The 16,404-nt window shown below is 44.6% G+C and overlaps 1 protein-coding gene across 1 annotated transcript; it reads right to left on the reverse strand.

Annotated features, from left to right (window-relative positions):
• Nucleotides 1–985: 985 nt before the first annotated feature.
• On the reverse strand, nucleotides 986–2,341 carry LOC109787093 (auxin-responsive protein IAA31). The gene is made up of 2 exons (XM_020345652.4): nucleotides 1,513–2,341; nucleotides 986–1,413 (listed from the first exon to the last, which is right to left on the reverse strand). The coding sequence occupies exons 1-2, from the start codon at nucleotides 2,076–2,078 to the stop codon at nucleotides 1,335–1,337; spliced, it is 645 nt and encodes a 214-aa protein (XP_020201241.1). The 5' UTR covers nucleotides 2,079–2,341; the 3' UTR covers nucleotides 986–1,334.
• Between the last annotated feature and the right edge of the window lie 14,063 nt (nucleotides 2,342–16,404).

Consider the following 16,404-nt stretch of genomic DNA (forward strand, 5'->3'; position numbering starts at 1 on the left):
TCTATGTTCACAAGTTGGCCTCGTTCTGGATGCCAGGCCGTGTCCAACATGCAGCTTTGACCATTATTATTTTTCATATGAATACCAGTAAAATGTATTTTTCATATGAATACCAGTAAAATGTATGAAGTAGTTTCATGATAAATATGAGTAATTTTAGTCAAGGAATATAAATTGATTACATGCGAATTTTAAAACGTCCTCTGACAGTCAGTGGCGGAGATCCAACGCGATTCAAGATGGGGCTAAATGAGTGTTAAATAGAGTTGAGGGGGCTAATTTAGTGTAGTATTGTAAATTTAGCTCAAATAGTGCTACTGGCCCTCGCTAAGCTCCGCCACTGCTGACAGTAATGCCTGTGTTAGGCTACATACAACTCTTGAGTTGCTTTGGATGCTCTCCATCTCTCTCATCTTCTCTCTCTAACTAGTCTTGACCACAACCTCGAGACTCATGTGCACCACATGTACCCTGTCGGCCGGCCGGCCGGTGCATGTTACCCCTGAATGAATGAATGGGAGCAGCAGTGCAGACACCCAGATTTAGCACTACTCATCGAGGAGAGTCTGTCTCTTGACCAGCCCTGGTTAACTGTTTCATCCGGGCTGGCTAATTAACTCTGCCCTTTTGTCACCACTTTGACAAGTGGCTCATGCATGTGGCCCAATCTTGTTCCTGTTCATCTCCAGTGCACGTGTAAATAAATTTGCCCGGACAAAGTGCTCGGTAAAAGAGAAAGGAAAAGAAATTGGACGCATTCCCCATACACATCATTCATTTGGATCTTGCTAGCAAGATTTGTCTCATTAAAAAAATTTGGAGCCTTGCTTGGTTAACCATCTTTTTTGCAAGTGATTGATGATGAGAGCCTGAGAGGACACGCATGTCTGACTCTGTGTAACATTTTGGTCTCATTTTTGTAGCATTAGTTATTAAGGGGGTCAAGTTCATGCTTAGCATGGTTTGAGATGATTGCACAAACTGATGCCCACGAATGAGATTTTCTTGCAACCTTTGATATAACCAAACTCAAGGGAGACATCAACCAACCATTGACATGGCTTAACACGGAAAGAAAGCTGTTTTCTTTGTACAAACACACATGGAGATCCGATTCAACTCGAACGGATCTCCACTCCTTTTGTGTTGCTAACACCTATTTTAAAAAACAAAATAAAAATAAAACTCCACTCGAATCAGCTTGCGTCTTTGCCTTGAAGAGTAGCACTGTGGTAGATGAGTCGACAACATGCCCAAAAGAACAAAAGAATTCCTCCATGTTGCACACATGCACCCATGGCATGTTGCGTGTTCTTCGTAGATAGATTCCATTTTCACTCCTTTGATGATCCTAGGCCTCTTGCTTCGGATCCCTTCATGATCCTCATCCTCTTGCAAGTGCTCATGAACATCCTGCAAATCGACAAAAAAATCATCATAAGACACCGTACTGAGATTTAAAAATTCCAACCAAACCAAATCATATGTAGTATCTCGGATGCATGAACTTACCCGAAGGGCACGTCGCCGACGAGCATGAGGTCGCCGTCCTTGTCCTCGTAGGTCACGGCGAAGTCCGACGGGTTCACGCTGCCTGCGTCGCCGGAGAAGCCGAGGAACATGGCCTCCAGGGCCTCCCTGAGCTCGCGGTAGCCCTTGTACATCTTGAGGTCGATCTTCCTCAGGTAGGGGGCTCCGTCCATGCTCACCTTCACGTACAGTGATCCGCCCGCGGCTGCGGCGGCGGGCGGCGCCGCGGCAACGGCAGCCTCCTCCTGCTTCACCACCACAGGTGCCGGCGCGGCCTCCTTGGTCTTGCTGCTCGCCTGCTGGAAGCAGCTCTTCCTGTAGGACCTCACGGGCGGCCACCCAACCACCTGCGCCTTGGCGGCCGGGGGCGCGGCCTTGGGCTCCACCTCGCGGTGCTCCCCGGCGAGCGCGCGCTTGGTGCCGGCCCTGGGAGTGGACGGCGGCGACGGCATCTTGTCGCTCTCCTCGACGCCCGGCAGGCCGAGCCTCAGCTCCGTCGCCTTGAGGTTCTCCACGTCGGCATGCACGTAGCTCATGGCAGCCGCCATCAGTTCCTGTCTCCGGCGACGAGGTGCGTGTCTACCGACTAGAGGTGGTTACAACTTGCAAGTCGTTCTTCTCAGCTGGCTGTAGGTGAGTTGTGAGGGTTTGTGAGCTGTGGAGGTTCGCCATGGAAATGTTTTATAGAGGCCTGGGTGGTAGGCCTGCTGCGACGAGGCGAGATAGGCGGGCGTGTGGCGCGCCCGTGTGAGGGAGGCTCCAACTCCACATGCGTCCACATGCACGCACACGTACGTGCCACAGCCCAGGCCACGCGCATGTGCGGCGTCCACACACTTACCACAGGTAGCTGGGGTGGTTGCGGGGTGGGGTGCAGCCATGGGGGCCTTGCCGGCGGCGACCCGGCGGGACCCACGCGGCTCCACTAGGCGTACCACTAGAGATTCTCGGGTGCCGGCGGGTCGAGTCGTTGCTGGATTGCTGCACTTGACCCGATAGCCCGGTACGTGATCACTGTACGTGTACATTACTAATTGGACCCCATATCAATTATCCTCAAAATGTAGTTACCATAACCCGGTTGAACCGGGCATGGATCTGGGCCCGGCACCGGTACCCGTCATCTAGAAAGGTTCAAACAGCACTGATGAAATTTAGCTTGATTAAATAAATAAAATAAATAGGGCGCCAATGCCATGATTAGGATGTTATCATTAGAGATCTTGGGGGAGCATCTTTGGCTAATACAAAACTGTCTCCTCCCTCCTCCCCAATAATAAGATATGTATGGAACAATGTAACATGGAGTATATGGGCACTTGTCTATTGCATGCTCCTCATCATATACCTGCATCTCTCTCCACTACCTTTTGTTTCTTCTTTTCCCTGCCCTTGCTTCTTTTGCCTATGCAAAGCAGGCCCTAGTGGTAGGGGAGCTTGTTTAATTAGTCCAAAAGTTCCCTTGCAAAGTGCACTGTTAACCACTTCACCTTTTCTTTTTCTATGGAAACTGCAAAGTATTGTGAACTGCAGTGATGGTGCTGCTCCTTTAACTAACCGATGCTTGTATATTCATTTTCCTGGTGAGCAAAGGTGGTCCCTAGCTTCAGCTAGATTATCAAACAAGATGAATTTGGCCTACGGGATATCAGGAATGCCGGGCTCAGCTTGAGGAAATCCTGGAAAAAAAACTTATTTATTTATTTAGTAAAATAATCTCTTTTTGCAAGATTAAACAAAGTTTTCGTGCATTTATGCAATGTAAATTCATGTAAAAAACCCAACGGTTGAACTAGTGCGATTTATACTGTTGTGCAATTGTGTAAGTCAAAATGTCTAGTAGAATAGTCATGGAAAGGTTCTCTGGATAAGACCCATCAAAGTGCAGATCAGTAGATGTTCCTAAGATCAGTAAAGCCACATTTGTCTGTCTCAACTTTGTTCCTACCATGACATTTCTTATACATTGCCACCATCAAGCAATCTTTGCAAAGATATTTGCAGTCTCATGTTCGGTGAACTAATCCCCCCTTTGATCAGTAACTGACTAACCAGCCTCGATTTGCTAAACTAATTAAGTTAAGGAAGTAGCATCAAATTGGATTCCCTGACAACACTGCCACAACCTATACACATCCAATTGCACCGAAATTTCGACCACCATGTCCATGCGTTTGACTATCACCAAGCAAAGGTACCCTATGTTCCTGCAACCTCCTACAATCCCAAACTAGAATAATCCCCAAAAGAATCTTTTGAATTCGCGGCGAAAAACAAGTGTGCATGCCTTGTTTCCAAATTAAACTATGCCGAGATGTAAGCTAACCGTAAGGTCAGTTTGAACTTAATTTCAATCTTGATGCCTGTCTTGGAAAAATATTTGCTTAAGTACTGTCCATGTCGCCCACTGATCAAAGTTTCTTGGATTCCGGCTTGAACTACTCAACTACATATACTCAATGCATTTGTTAATACTAGGAGAGAAGGTACAATGAATCATGGAGTGGTTTAATTTGGCAGGCAAGAATCTTTTGCATGATCAAATTTTGAGCCGGGGAATTAGGGCGGTGCCTGCACGTTTGACTGTTTGTTGCATGCTTGACTCTGCATGATGCATATATTTTTGTTGTATGATGATGGAGTACTGCATCCATGCACCGACTAAATGTTGCAACCTCCTTAAAATCCGTTAATTTCATGTGCCGGGAATATGTGGAGGTTCTGCATGGAAATGATATTCTAGATAGATTCCCTCTAGGATTATAAGATGAGCATTTCTTTTGCCTAGCTCATTTGATGCTTTGTGTTGCAATAACCCCCTACATGGAAACGATTATCAATTGCAAGTGTTTGCTTCTAACAGCGGGCAATTTAATTAGTGGGTAGTCGTAACGGACATATATATATAACATTGGCAGTTGAACTTTTGCTTGGCTTATCATTTGCTTTGTCTACACTGTGCATGCATGTGTACTACGCACTTGCTACCCCCTGTTTTATGTGCTCAACCTGTTGGCTGCAAACTATATGTGAATGTACAGTTTGCACATATATTTTTTTCACTATATCTGTGTAATTGATCGTTCACTAACCTAGCTATATATCTACGCATGTACTCCCTCCGTTCCTAAATATTTGTCTTTCTAGACATTTCAAATGACTACCACATACGGATGTATGTAGACATATTTTAGAGTGTAGATTCACTCATTTTGCTTTGTATGTAGTCACTTGTTGAAATGTCTAGAAAGACAAATATTTAGGAACGGAGGGAGTAGTTAGTAAAATGCATGTCTCGTTCACTGATACACTTCACCAAATTTTAGACAGGTAAGCCGAACTTAATTTATGTGTTAATGCTAGGTTATTTTGCTAACATTGTTTATAGTAAATAATCAGATTTATTGATTTAACTAAACAAAGAGTAAATCACGCTTTGGAATGGATATTGTATCATCAGTACTCCCTCCATCCCGGTGTATTGGCCTTACGTGTACTTTTAGGTCGGCAATTTCACAAACCAAATATGTATGACAAATTTCGGTCCATGTCGTACTTCTAAACTTGGACATTTGAAGGTTGCCGCTCAAACTTCACGAATTTGGTCTATGCCAATAGTACTTGCATAGAAATTAGCTACATGCTTATGCGGACCGTCTCACTGAGTTGCCGTCATGTTGCAGTCTAATTTGTTTTGTTTCCTCCTCTATGGGACCCATAACTTTGCCACATCAACAAGAGACTCGACAGAGCCTTCATCCACTGTTTGTTAAAAACAAAACACCATGGGCCCTGCGAGGAGATTCGGTTGACCTATAAGAAAAGAGGAGACTCAGTTGAGCCTTCGTCCACATTGGGCCCACCAGCAGCGCTCGATAGTGGCAAGTTCCTAATTTTTGGCATGTGCAACCCATTTTCTTCTCGCTACTTCCACTACTGTCCTCTAGCTGGTCCACCACTACCATCGTCGCCGGCCCTGCCACACTTTTGCCAAGGCCTCCATCAGCCCGGATCATGAAAGCAGTGATGGACGGTGGCCTCTGGTCATGCTCAAAAGTGTCGTTTCCCACATCAAGGTAAAAAATCTGCAATTATCCTATACATGTTTTGTGATTTTATTTTGCGGTTCGAATAGCATGGTCATGTTCTACTATTTTGTGTAGGCCGGTACCTTCCAGCAACGATGATTTTGAAGATCCGGCCTGCCCGATGACAGCTTGACAGTTAGTGGCAGGTTTTACTATCAATTGCCCGTAGACACTACCATGGTAACTCGGAGGGGTCTGCTTAAGCAATTTGAGAAGTATTTGCGCCAACCGAACGAGCATTACCTACTCGGGTACTATGAAAACAAACTAGAAAAATTCAATGATGTAGACGATGAGGATTGTTTGTGATGTCTGGAAAATACATGCCTATGAGGATTTTGTTGATGTCGGTTTATATCGCTAAAGATCAGATTGGGGCAAGAGTGCTTCATTAATAATGAGAAAATGTACCCACATGTGGATGCGGATAGCTATGCGCCTAATAAGGATGAGGAGGCTAATGACAAGGATGAGGATGTGGTAGCTGATGGTGGAGAAGAAGAAGATGATAGGTATGTGATCTCCTTTGACAGCTCGGACTGCCCTGATATGAAGGTCAGGACTAGGTTTGATTTTGTGGAGGATTACATATACTCACCTGCAACTTATGCCTATGGCAGGGGGTTCAAATTTATCACTGAAAAGAGTGACAAAAATATGCTAAGGTGCATTGTAGGCAAACCCAATATGTAAATGGCGACTACATGCACATGCAATGAAATTTGGCCTTCCATTTAAGGTATTCCCTAGTATATAATGAGTATTTTCATATGTTACCAATATTGTTCACCCTATGTTACCCTAATAATTTTTTTGTCCATTCTAGGTCAAGGTTAACACCGAGACACACACCTGCCCTACTATGTTGCTGATGAGCCACAAGTATAGGGAATCAATCGTAGTCCTTTCGATAAGTAAGAGTGTCGAACCCAACGAGAAGCAGAAGGAAATGACAAGCGGTTTTCAGCAAGGTATTTTCTGCAAGCACTGAAATTATCGGTAACGAGTAGTTTGATAGCAAGGTAATTTGTAATGAGCAATAAGTAGTAACAGCAACAAAGGTGCAGCAAGGTAGCCCAATCCTTTTTGTAGCAAAGAACAGGCCAGAACGGTCTCTTATAATAAGCAAAGCGTTCTTGAGGACACACGGGAATTTCATCTAGTCACTTTTATCATGTTTGTTTGATTCGCTTTCGCTACTTTGATAATTTGATATGTGGGTGGACCCGTGCTTGGGTGTTGTTCTTACTTGAACAAGCCTCCCAGTTATGATTAACCCCTCTCGCAAGCATCCGCAACTATGAAAAAAGAATTAAGATAAATCTAACCATAGCATGAAACATATGGATCCAAATCAGCCCCTTGTGGAATAGTGCATAAACTAGGGTTTAAACTTCTATCACTCTAGCAACCAATCATCTAATTACTACTCCACAATGGCTTCCCTTAGGCCTAAGTATGGTGAAGTGTCATGTAGTCAACGTTCAGATGACACCACTAAAGGAACCGACAACATACATATCATCAAAGTGTTGAACGAATACAAATTCACATTATTACTTATGACAAGACTTCTCCCATGTCCTCAAGAACAAAAGTAACTACACACAAATCATATTCATGTTCAGAGGGGTATTGAATAACATCAAGGATCTGAACATATAATCTTCCACCAAATAAACCAACTAGCATCAACTACAAGATGTAATCAACACTACTAGCAACCCACGGGTACCAATCTAAGGTTTTGAGACAAAGATTGAATACAAGAGATGAACTACGGTTTGACATAAGATGGTGCTGGTGAAGATGATGATAAGATTGGTCCTCCCATGAAGATTGGTCCTCCCACGATGAGATGGTGCTGATGAAGATTAGTCCTCCCACAAAGATTGAATATAAGAGATGAACTACGGTTGGTGATGTCGATGGCTTCGATTTTCCCCTCCGAAGTGAAGTATCCCCGGCGAAATCACTCCACCAGAGAGCAAAAGTGCTCCTGCCCAGGTTCCGCCTCGAGACGGCGGCGCTTCGTACCGAAAGTCCTCTCCTTATTTTTCTAGGGAAAATGGCTTCATATAGCAGAAGATGGGCCACGGAGGCTGGCCAGGGGCCCCATGGGCACCTGGTAGGCCCCCTCTGGTATTTCTTTCTTTCAATATTTTTTTATATATTCCAAAATAATTCTCCGTGAAATTTCAGCTCATTTGGAGTTGTGCAGAATAGGTGTCTGTGATGTAGCTTTTTCAGGTCCAGAATTCCAACTGCCGGCAATCTCCTTCTTCATGTAAATCTTGCAAATTAAGAGAGAAAATGCATTAGAATTGCACCACAAAGTATTATATTGATCAAAAACATCATAAATAACAGTAGGAAAACATGATGCAAAATGGACGTATCAACTCCCCCAAGCTTAGACCTCGCTTGTCCTCAAGCGAAAGCCGATATCGATAATCATGACCACATGTTTAGAGAGAGGGGTGTCGATAAAAACAAAATACGGACATAGTAGCATCATGATCAATACCATAGCAGCAATATATATTATCATATAACTTCTCATGAATAAGTAACAATTCATCACAACAACGAAGTATAAGGCATAAAATTTCTTGAAAAGTAACAGACTATGTTCTCAGTCAAGAAGGCAATTGCAATTAATTATCTTTTCAGGAAGGGTCTCATGTAAGAGCTTTTGTTTAGCAAGTCCACATACTCAACTATCATTTAGTCTTCTATGATTGTTGACACTCACGACATATATATGGAGCAAAAGCTTCAATCAGACACATAGAAAGATAGGGGCTTATAATTTCGCCTCCCAACTCATTTACCTCAAGGGTAATGTCAACAATAATAACTCATGATCACTAATATCCAACTGGATATATGTACCTAAATCTTTCCCCACCACATGATGCTTGCAAAAGAGAAAAATAAAAAGGAATAGAGGAGAACACTATTGACTCTTGCATGAAAAGTAAATACATAAAAGTAAAAGATAGACCCTTCGCAGAAGGAAGCAGAGGTTATCATGCGCTTTTTGTTTTTGGATATGCAAGCTCTTAATGCAAAGGAACGTCCCTTTATATTGCCCCTTGTGATAGCAACTTTTATTATGTGGTCATCGCTTTTATTTCTTTACCATCACAAGATCGTACAAAGCTTATTTGTCACTTACAATAAAAGATCAAGAAGCAACTTTTATTGCTTTATGCACCGACGACAACTTATTTGAAGGATCTTATTCAATCCATAGGTAGATATGGTGGACTCACATGACATGAAACTGGGTTCAAGGGGTTTTGGATGCACAAGTAGTATCTCTACTTGGTGCGGAATTTTGGCTAGCAAAGATATTGAGCAAGCACCACATGTTAGGAGGATCTATAACAATATAACTTCTATGTGAATATAAGCAAACATAACTCATTACGTTGTCTTCCTTGTCCAATGTCAACAATTTGACATAGAATACTTAATGCACTACTGGAATCAGGATCTTTGCCATCAGCCAGCTCTTTGCCGTCTGCTAGCTGACGGCAAAGAAGGTCTTTGCCATCAGCTTACAGAAAGCTGACGGCAAAGAAAGAGCTGACGGCAAAGATCATGTTTGCCGTCAGCCAGCTCTTTGTCGTCTGCTAGCTGACGGCATAGAAGCTTTGTCGTCTGCTAGCAGACGGCAAAGAGGGAGGGTGGCCCACTAATGAGAACCACCTAACGGCCACTAGCTTTGCCATCTGCTTCTTTGCTGTCTGCTAGCAGACGACAAAGAAAGTGGACAACCTAACGGTCGTTCCCCCCGTCCCCACCCACTAGCTAGGCTCTTTGCTGTCTGCTAAAAATGGTCCCCCCCATCCCCCACCCCTCTCTCTCTCCCCCCTCACACCTCACCCGCGCCGCCGCCGGAGCCGCGACGCCCCCTCCCCGTGGCCTGCCTCCACGGGCCGACCTCGCCGGAGCCGCGTCGTGCCGCCCCATCGCCGGAGCCGCGCAGCTCCACCCAGCCCCGCCTCGCCGTCGGAGCCGCACCGCACCCTGCCCCGCCGCCGGAGCCGCGCCGCCTCCTCCCCGTGGCCTGCCTCCACGGGCCAACCTCGCCGGAGCCACGCCGCGCCACCCCACCCCACTGCCGAAGCCGCATCGCGCCTTGCCCCGCTGCCGGAGCCGCGCCGCCCCCTCCCCGTGGCCTGCCTCCACGGTCCGACCTCGCCGGAGGTGAGTCTTGTGTTTTTTTCTGTTTTTTAGATTTAGTTTAGGTTAGGTTAGTTTAGTTTAGTTTAGTTAAGGTTAGATTTACACTACAAAAAAGTACACTTCCGTGATGATACGTGTTTGTCACAGTAGGTCGCATTTTTTGTCATGCATGTACATCCATGACAATTTTATGACAGAATCAAGATAGTCATACATGTGCTGTCGTAGAAGTGTTCCATGACATTACCAAAATTATCATCACGGAAGTGTCCACTTCCATGACGATTAATCGCGCGTCACAGAAGTGCTTTCATCAAGGGTGACTGACACGTGGCATCCACCGTAACGGAAGACCGTTAAGCTACCGGGTCCGGTTTTGGATCCGATAACCTGTTAACAGCCCCGACCAATGGGGATTTTCCATGTGTAAAATCATCATTGGCTGGAGGAAACACGTGTCAGCTCACCGTTGGGACAGATGTCATCCACTCATTGGACACAAAGCGCCTATGATACGTCGACACATGGCATGGCCCAACAGAGGCCCATTCCTGTGAAAAGGCCGGCCCGTTTGACTTGGTCAAAAGGTGGCGGGCCGGCCCACGGCAAGCCTGTTAACGGCCTGTTCGCATATAGCCCATTTACAGCCCGCTAACCCAGGGCCCGTTTACGGCCTAACCGAATTAGGCCCAGTAGCGTCATCTGGGCCGTCCAAAATAATTCCAGCCCGTTTTAACTTCCGGCCCATGTATGGCCCATGACGTCTTTCGGCCCATATGAGGCCCTTATTACTCTCGGCCCATTAACGGCCCGTGGTAAAACTGGCCCGTAATGAACAGTGTATCACTTTATACCCATTAACGGCCCATGGTGAAACTGGCCCGTAATGAACAGTGTATCACTTTATACCCATTAACAGTCCATTATTCAGTTGGGCCGTTTCCAGCCCATGTTATCTTTCGGCCTTCTCGGGGCCCATTTATTCTTCGGCTCATTTCCACATTCGTTTACTTACGGCCCGTTACTGTCATTTTCTGCTTGTGGGCCAAATTCAGCATGTGGTTACAGTCGGCCCGTTTGTGGCCCGTTAATACGTTGGGCCGTTTCGATAGCGTCATCAAAATACGGCCGATTAACGATGGCCCGTTATGGTCGGCCCATGAACGGACGATTTCAACTCTAGCCCATTTATGGCCATAATGTGGTCTGTTATTGGCCCATGTTTGGCCAACCTATCATAAGCCCGTAGAAGGCCCATTGATGATACGGCCCATAGAAGGCCCATTGTGTCTACGGCCCATATAAGGCCCATTGTTTCTACACCACGTAGAAGGCCCATTGTTTCTACGGCCCTTAGAAGGCCCATTGTTTCTACGGCCCGTAGGAGGCCCATGTAAACTACAGCCGGTGGGCATCAAAGTTCGCCACCAGTGCAAATATAGGGAACACCCTACACTATACAAAAATGGCTTGTTGTTTTCTTCAACCGATGGTTGCACGTTAAGAACAAATTTTGTATCGCACCAAAACAAATTACAACTATAAAACAAAAGGAAGGTTGGCATAAAAGTTAACAGTCTAGCAGATAAATGCACCACCAGAAGTTTAGAAGCTCAGTTCATTTGACCTGACTGTTACGTTTTCATGTTGTATTGTCCGATGGAGCACCATAACCTTGGCCTTCAGTTCTCCTAGGCTCCTGAACAACATAGCAAATGTCTGATAGTCTGGTTTCAAAACCATGCATATCTTGACAACATCGAATAATGTCTCTCCTTGTTTCACAAAGGGTCTCTGTTAGGGAATGGACTTGTGTCTGGAGCGCAGATACAACATTGTTTTGAGCTTGCATATCTTGATCATGAGGCAGTTTGGACGAGATTGCCTTAACAACCAACCCAGTATTACGCAGGAACGTGCTTTTGGCATTGTTAGTGGACAGGTACTGACCCACTGCGGCAAGAGCTGACATTGCGGTTATAGTTGCCTCGTCACCTTCAGAAGGTGGCGGTTCACCATTTTTTCCATAGCTCACTGAAAAGTTGTGGTTTTACATTAGTAGTACCAGAACAGAAGATATTAAGGAGGCAGCAAAACCAAACAAAATAGCTTTGGTCTATATACAGAACTTATTCCGGTGAAACCATGTAAAATAATAGTTGTATTTTATTGCAAAGTACATAATAAAACCAGGTTCCAAACATATGACAATGTACCATCGCTAATGTATTGTCTATTTCTTCACATTGTATTGAGGGCTAAGGATAAATAGACGAAGTTTATAATACGGTAAGCATAGTATGACATCATTCAAATCACAAAACAACTGAGAACAGACAAACAGGAAATTGTAACGTTGTGTGGGCAAGTCCAGCACGGAACTATATTACTGGTCAAGATCAAAGGAACATCACTCCTCTCTTTTAAACCTTGTAAGGTGCAATGATACGCTAAGACAATTGTGTATAAAATTGAAAAGAGTAATAGACATTGGCTGCAAACCATGCAGTTCAAGGCACAAGTCAGAGTAAGTAGTAGTTAAAAGGCATGAGGATTAAGGACTTACAACAGCGGCTTTGACTGGTGTAGTCATGCCCTTCTTCTTGCTGGTGTGGCAGTCCTTGAAGATTTCCACAGCATTTGGTTCAGGTACTTTTTGGTCCTTGCGGGCTTTCCTCTGCATTTGGAACAAGTCAATATAGATCTGATAATATGGTACAGCAAAAAGAGTGAAACAACAGCTAATTACAAGAGCCTCGCAGTGTGCAATATAGCTACGAGATCCTGTCGTCTGTTGGAATTTCACTTTCGTACGGTTGGCCTTGTTCTTTGAACAGTTCACCTACAAGAAGATAGACTTGTGTGGCACATGCGTAAATAGGACTTCAACATGTGATCTGATCACATATATATAATGTACCTGATACTTCGGATCGGACCAGTGTTTAACGAGGCCTCTCCAGTCTTCATCAGATATATTTTCCACTGGAGATGTTTGGGCAAGTTCACTGTTAGCCTTGCCTTCAAAGTGAGTTTTCCTCAAGTTATACCGATACTGTCATAGAGCAGACTTGAAAACATGGGTGCAAGCTTGTCTGGTTGCATCATCTTGGCTATCCAACTTGAACCTCATCTGTTGAAAATTATGGGAGTCTCATTATCAGCAACCTAAAAAGTATTGGACAGAGCAAGACGATATTACTAGTTTCCATACATAACCATACTTACAGATAAATGGTCGAGGAAGGTGTTGAACTGGGTTTCGTCTTTGTCATTCCTGTACTGAATCCATGTTGGGAGGATACGTACATGACACCTAACAACAACCGCTGCCTCTTATACTAACTTGGCTGACTCTATAGCATCACGTGGCCTTTTTAAACCTGCCTCAAAACGGATCTCCATTCTTCCTCCTCTAGATTTAGTTAACCTATCGAGCATTATCCCTGATGTTTGTTTCCTCTTGCGCCTAGGTGCTAGTCCAACAACAAACATAGGAAGTGTTAGTGTACATCAAACTGTGAGACTACATATAAAGAAGCATGCAACTGTAACTTGAGTCCAGCAACTACCTTCTTGCTGTTGAAGCTCACAAAGTTTGTAACATCCCAAATTTTCAATTTGGAATGTTATACATAGATCATCATTGCATATCATGTTTTGTTGCATTTTGGAAAATCCTCGATAAATCCTAAGCAACTCAAGGACCCTCGGAGAGAGTTGGGGATTTTTCTCGTATTTTCAATTTGATTTTTCAAACGAGGATTTTGGTTTTAATTATTTTTCTCTTCGGAAAAATATTTCAATTTTAAATAAACGAGAGGAGAAAATATGACTTCTCCAAAACAATTGAAATACTGGAGGAAAAATGTTAAAATCATTATTTGGAATTTATTTGGATTTTATTTGCAATTTTTATTGCATTTAAAAATATGCATGTTTTGAAAATATTTATTTTTGATTTTTAAAAATGTTCACCCTATTCTAGATTTTCTAACTAGACGGGGAAAATTTATTTCATATTTTCTGATTTTTATTTATATTTCTACGCAATATTTTCCGCGGAACTTATTAAAAAAAACGCGCCGCGCCGACTGGGCCGAGCCCAGCCGACGGCCCGCCCCGTCGCCCTCTCCTCTTCCCGCACGCCTCGCCGCCGCCGGAGTCCGCCATCACCACGGTAGCCGCCGCCGCCTCGGATGCCCCTTTCCCAAGCCTCCCTAGCCCCCCCTTCCATAAATAGCCCCCCCTCCGTTTTCCTCACCACCGCCGCCGGAGGAGCCCGCCGCCGCCGCCCGCATCTAGCCCACCGCCGCCGCCGCCTTTTGCCTCGCCGCCGCCGCCGGGAGTCGCCGGAGCCGCCGCCCCCTCGCCGCCGGAGCCCCTCCCCGAGCCCCGCACCCCTCGCACCCGAGCCCCGCCCGCCGGAGCCCCTCGTCGAGCCGCCGTCGAGGTACTGCCGCCGGCCGTCTTCGTTGTGACCGGTTTTCTGAAAAAAAAACCTTTTGTTTTTAAAAAAACCCTAGATCGGTTTTTTTTGGTTTTCTTATTTCGCGAGCGTTCACCGAACCGTTCGTTTTAACGAACGCGTTCATCGGTTTTCTCTGTTAACGAACGTCCGTTATTTAACCGTTCGTCCGTTTTTCTTTTCCGTCGGATTTTCTCGTTGTTTTCTCAGATTCGATTTCTGATCGAATTTTCGAATCTGTTTAACTTCTCGCTCGTTTATCGGAATCAGGCGATTCAAGCGCCTAGAGTTTCATCTCGAAATTCTCTTTCCGTTTAACCTACTCAAACAAGTTTTTGCTACAGTAAAATTTGACCTAGATCCAGATTAGCAAATGAAGTTTCTTTCTTTCGTCGTTTGACTTTCGTTGCTTCTTTCGAGTTGATTCTTTTTGCAAACCGGAGTTCTTGAGTTGAATTTTCTGGTTGGATCTTTCATTCGAGTTTTACCTGTGCATTAGATGAGTACTGATTGTATGCTTGTTTGTTTGCGATAGAGTACCCGGAGTGTGCCGCTTGTTATTTCGACTCGCTAGGTTTTGCGGATCATCAGCAAGGCAAGTAACACTTTGATCATATCCCGTTCATACCCAGTTTTATTGCATTAGATCTTTTCCCTCAAACATTGCATGATTAGGATCTAATTAAACTGTGGGTGTTGGGAAGTAGTTGAGGTAGTACCTATTACCTGTTTTCTATCAAACCCTTGGGAGTTACTTATACGTTGCTTTTATTATTGCCATGCTATGCTCGTAGACGTGGATTGGGTTTGAGTGATATCCATGACAGATGTGAGATGTTAATTAATGGTTCAACTTAAGGTGGCAACTAAAACTCACATCTGGGTGGATTGAGGCACCTGGAGAACCCAGTGTTGCCTGTATGTATAAGGTCCGCCACCCAGGCTCATAGGGATCATAAGATTATTCATGCTAGAAACTTCCGTGTGCAGCCGCAAGCTATTATGGGCTCTAGCATAGCTGAGTAGGTTACAGGATCTCTTGAAGAGGTGGACTAGCAGATGTAGGGGAAAGTAGGTGTACCGGTCCATCCAGAGTAGAGAGTGACTGTTTCTGAAAGACTGTGTCTCGGTCATCCGTTTCTCAAACATCATGTAGTGCGAGAATCAAGCGGAGGCGATCGAGTCTTGTGGGGAAAAGTGCACAAACCTCTGCAGAGTGTACAAACTGATCATGATTAGCCGTGTCCCCGGTTATGGACAACTTGAGTATCTAGTATCTGGATTATCATTTGAATCTCATCACCGTGATACTTATAATTAATTTTGTTGGGTTAATGATGACACTTAATTGGGATTGAGTTGGAGGTACCTTCTCAATGTTTCAACCACCATGATAGTTAAATAAAATTTATTCCTTTGCAGTAGGATAAAATTGGCTTTTCGCAAAAACTGTAACCATAGAGCCTTTCCACCTGCCATATATGCATATAGTATAGCATTACTATTGTTCATTGCTCTCTATGTGTTACATTGCCAGCATATTCCATGTGCTGACCCGTTTTCGGGCTGCAACGTTTCATGTTGCAGACTTTTCAGACGACGAGTAAGGTGCCTTAGGTCATGGTCTTATACTCAGTGATGCCGCTGGAGTTGATGGACTCACTTATCTTCCAAGTCTTCCGCTGTTATCGTTATTAGATGGCCTTAAGCCATGTTTTTTTTACTTAATCTCTTTGGAGATTTTCGATGTAATAAGTGTGTGATTGCTACTCTGTTATAAATCCTCCATTTGTACTGTGCGTGTCAGCATTACTGATCCAGGGATGACACTGGTGCACAGCAGCACAGGCCATTTGAGGTCTGGTCGCTACAAAGTTGGTATCAGAGCACACGCTGACTGTAGGACACAACCACTAAGCTTAAGCCCTAGAAAACTTCTCTCTTCTCATTTCTGACCCCTCTCCACTTTCTACTCTTTTAGGAATGGCGAATGCAAGGAGCAAGTTCATGCAACTAGATGAAGACACGCCGTTTAGACGACATTTGAAGGAAGTCACCAAGTACTTGAACATAGGAATACCAAGCGTCACCGGAACCTACAACGCCACCTTACCTGAAGAG

Source organism: Aegilops tauschii, chromosome 5 (assembly GCF_002575655.3).
Source record: "Aegilops tauschii subsp. strangulata cultivar AL8/78 chromosome 5, Aet v6.0, whole genome shotgun sequence".
NCBI classification, from domain to species: domain Eukaryota; kingdom Viridiplantae; phylum Streptophyta; class Magnoliopsida; order Poales; family Poaceae; genus Aegilops; species Aegilops tauschii.

What these genes read in the sequence shown, in the direction of transcription:
- LOC109787093 (XM_020345652.4), bottom strand. Translation starts at nt 2,078, where the DNA reads ATGGCGGCTGCCATGAGCTACGTGCATGCCGACGTGGAGAACCTCAAG. An exon ending in GTCGGCGACGTGCCCTTCGG is followed by an intron (nt 1,414 to 1,512) that starts GTAAGTTCATGC and finishes GTCGATTTGCAG; the next exon opens with GATGTTCATGAGCACTTGCA.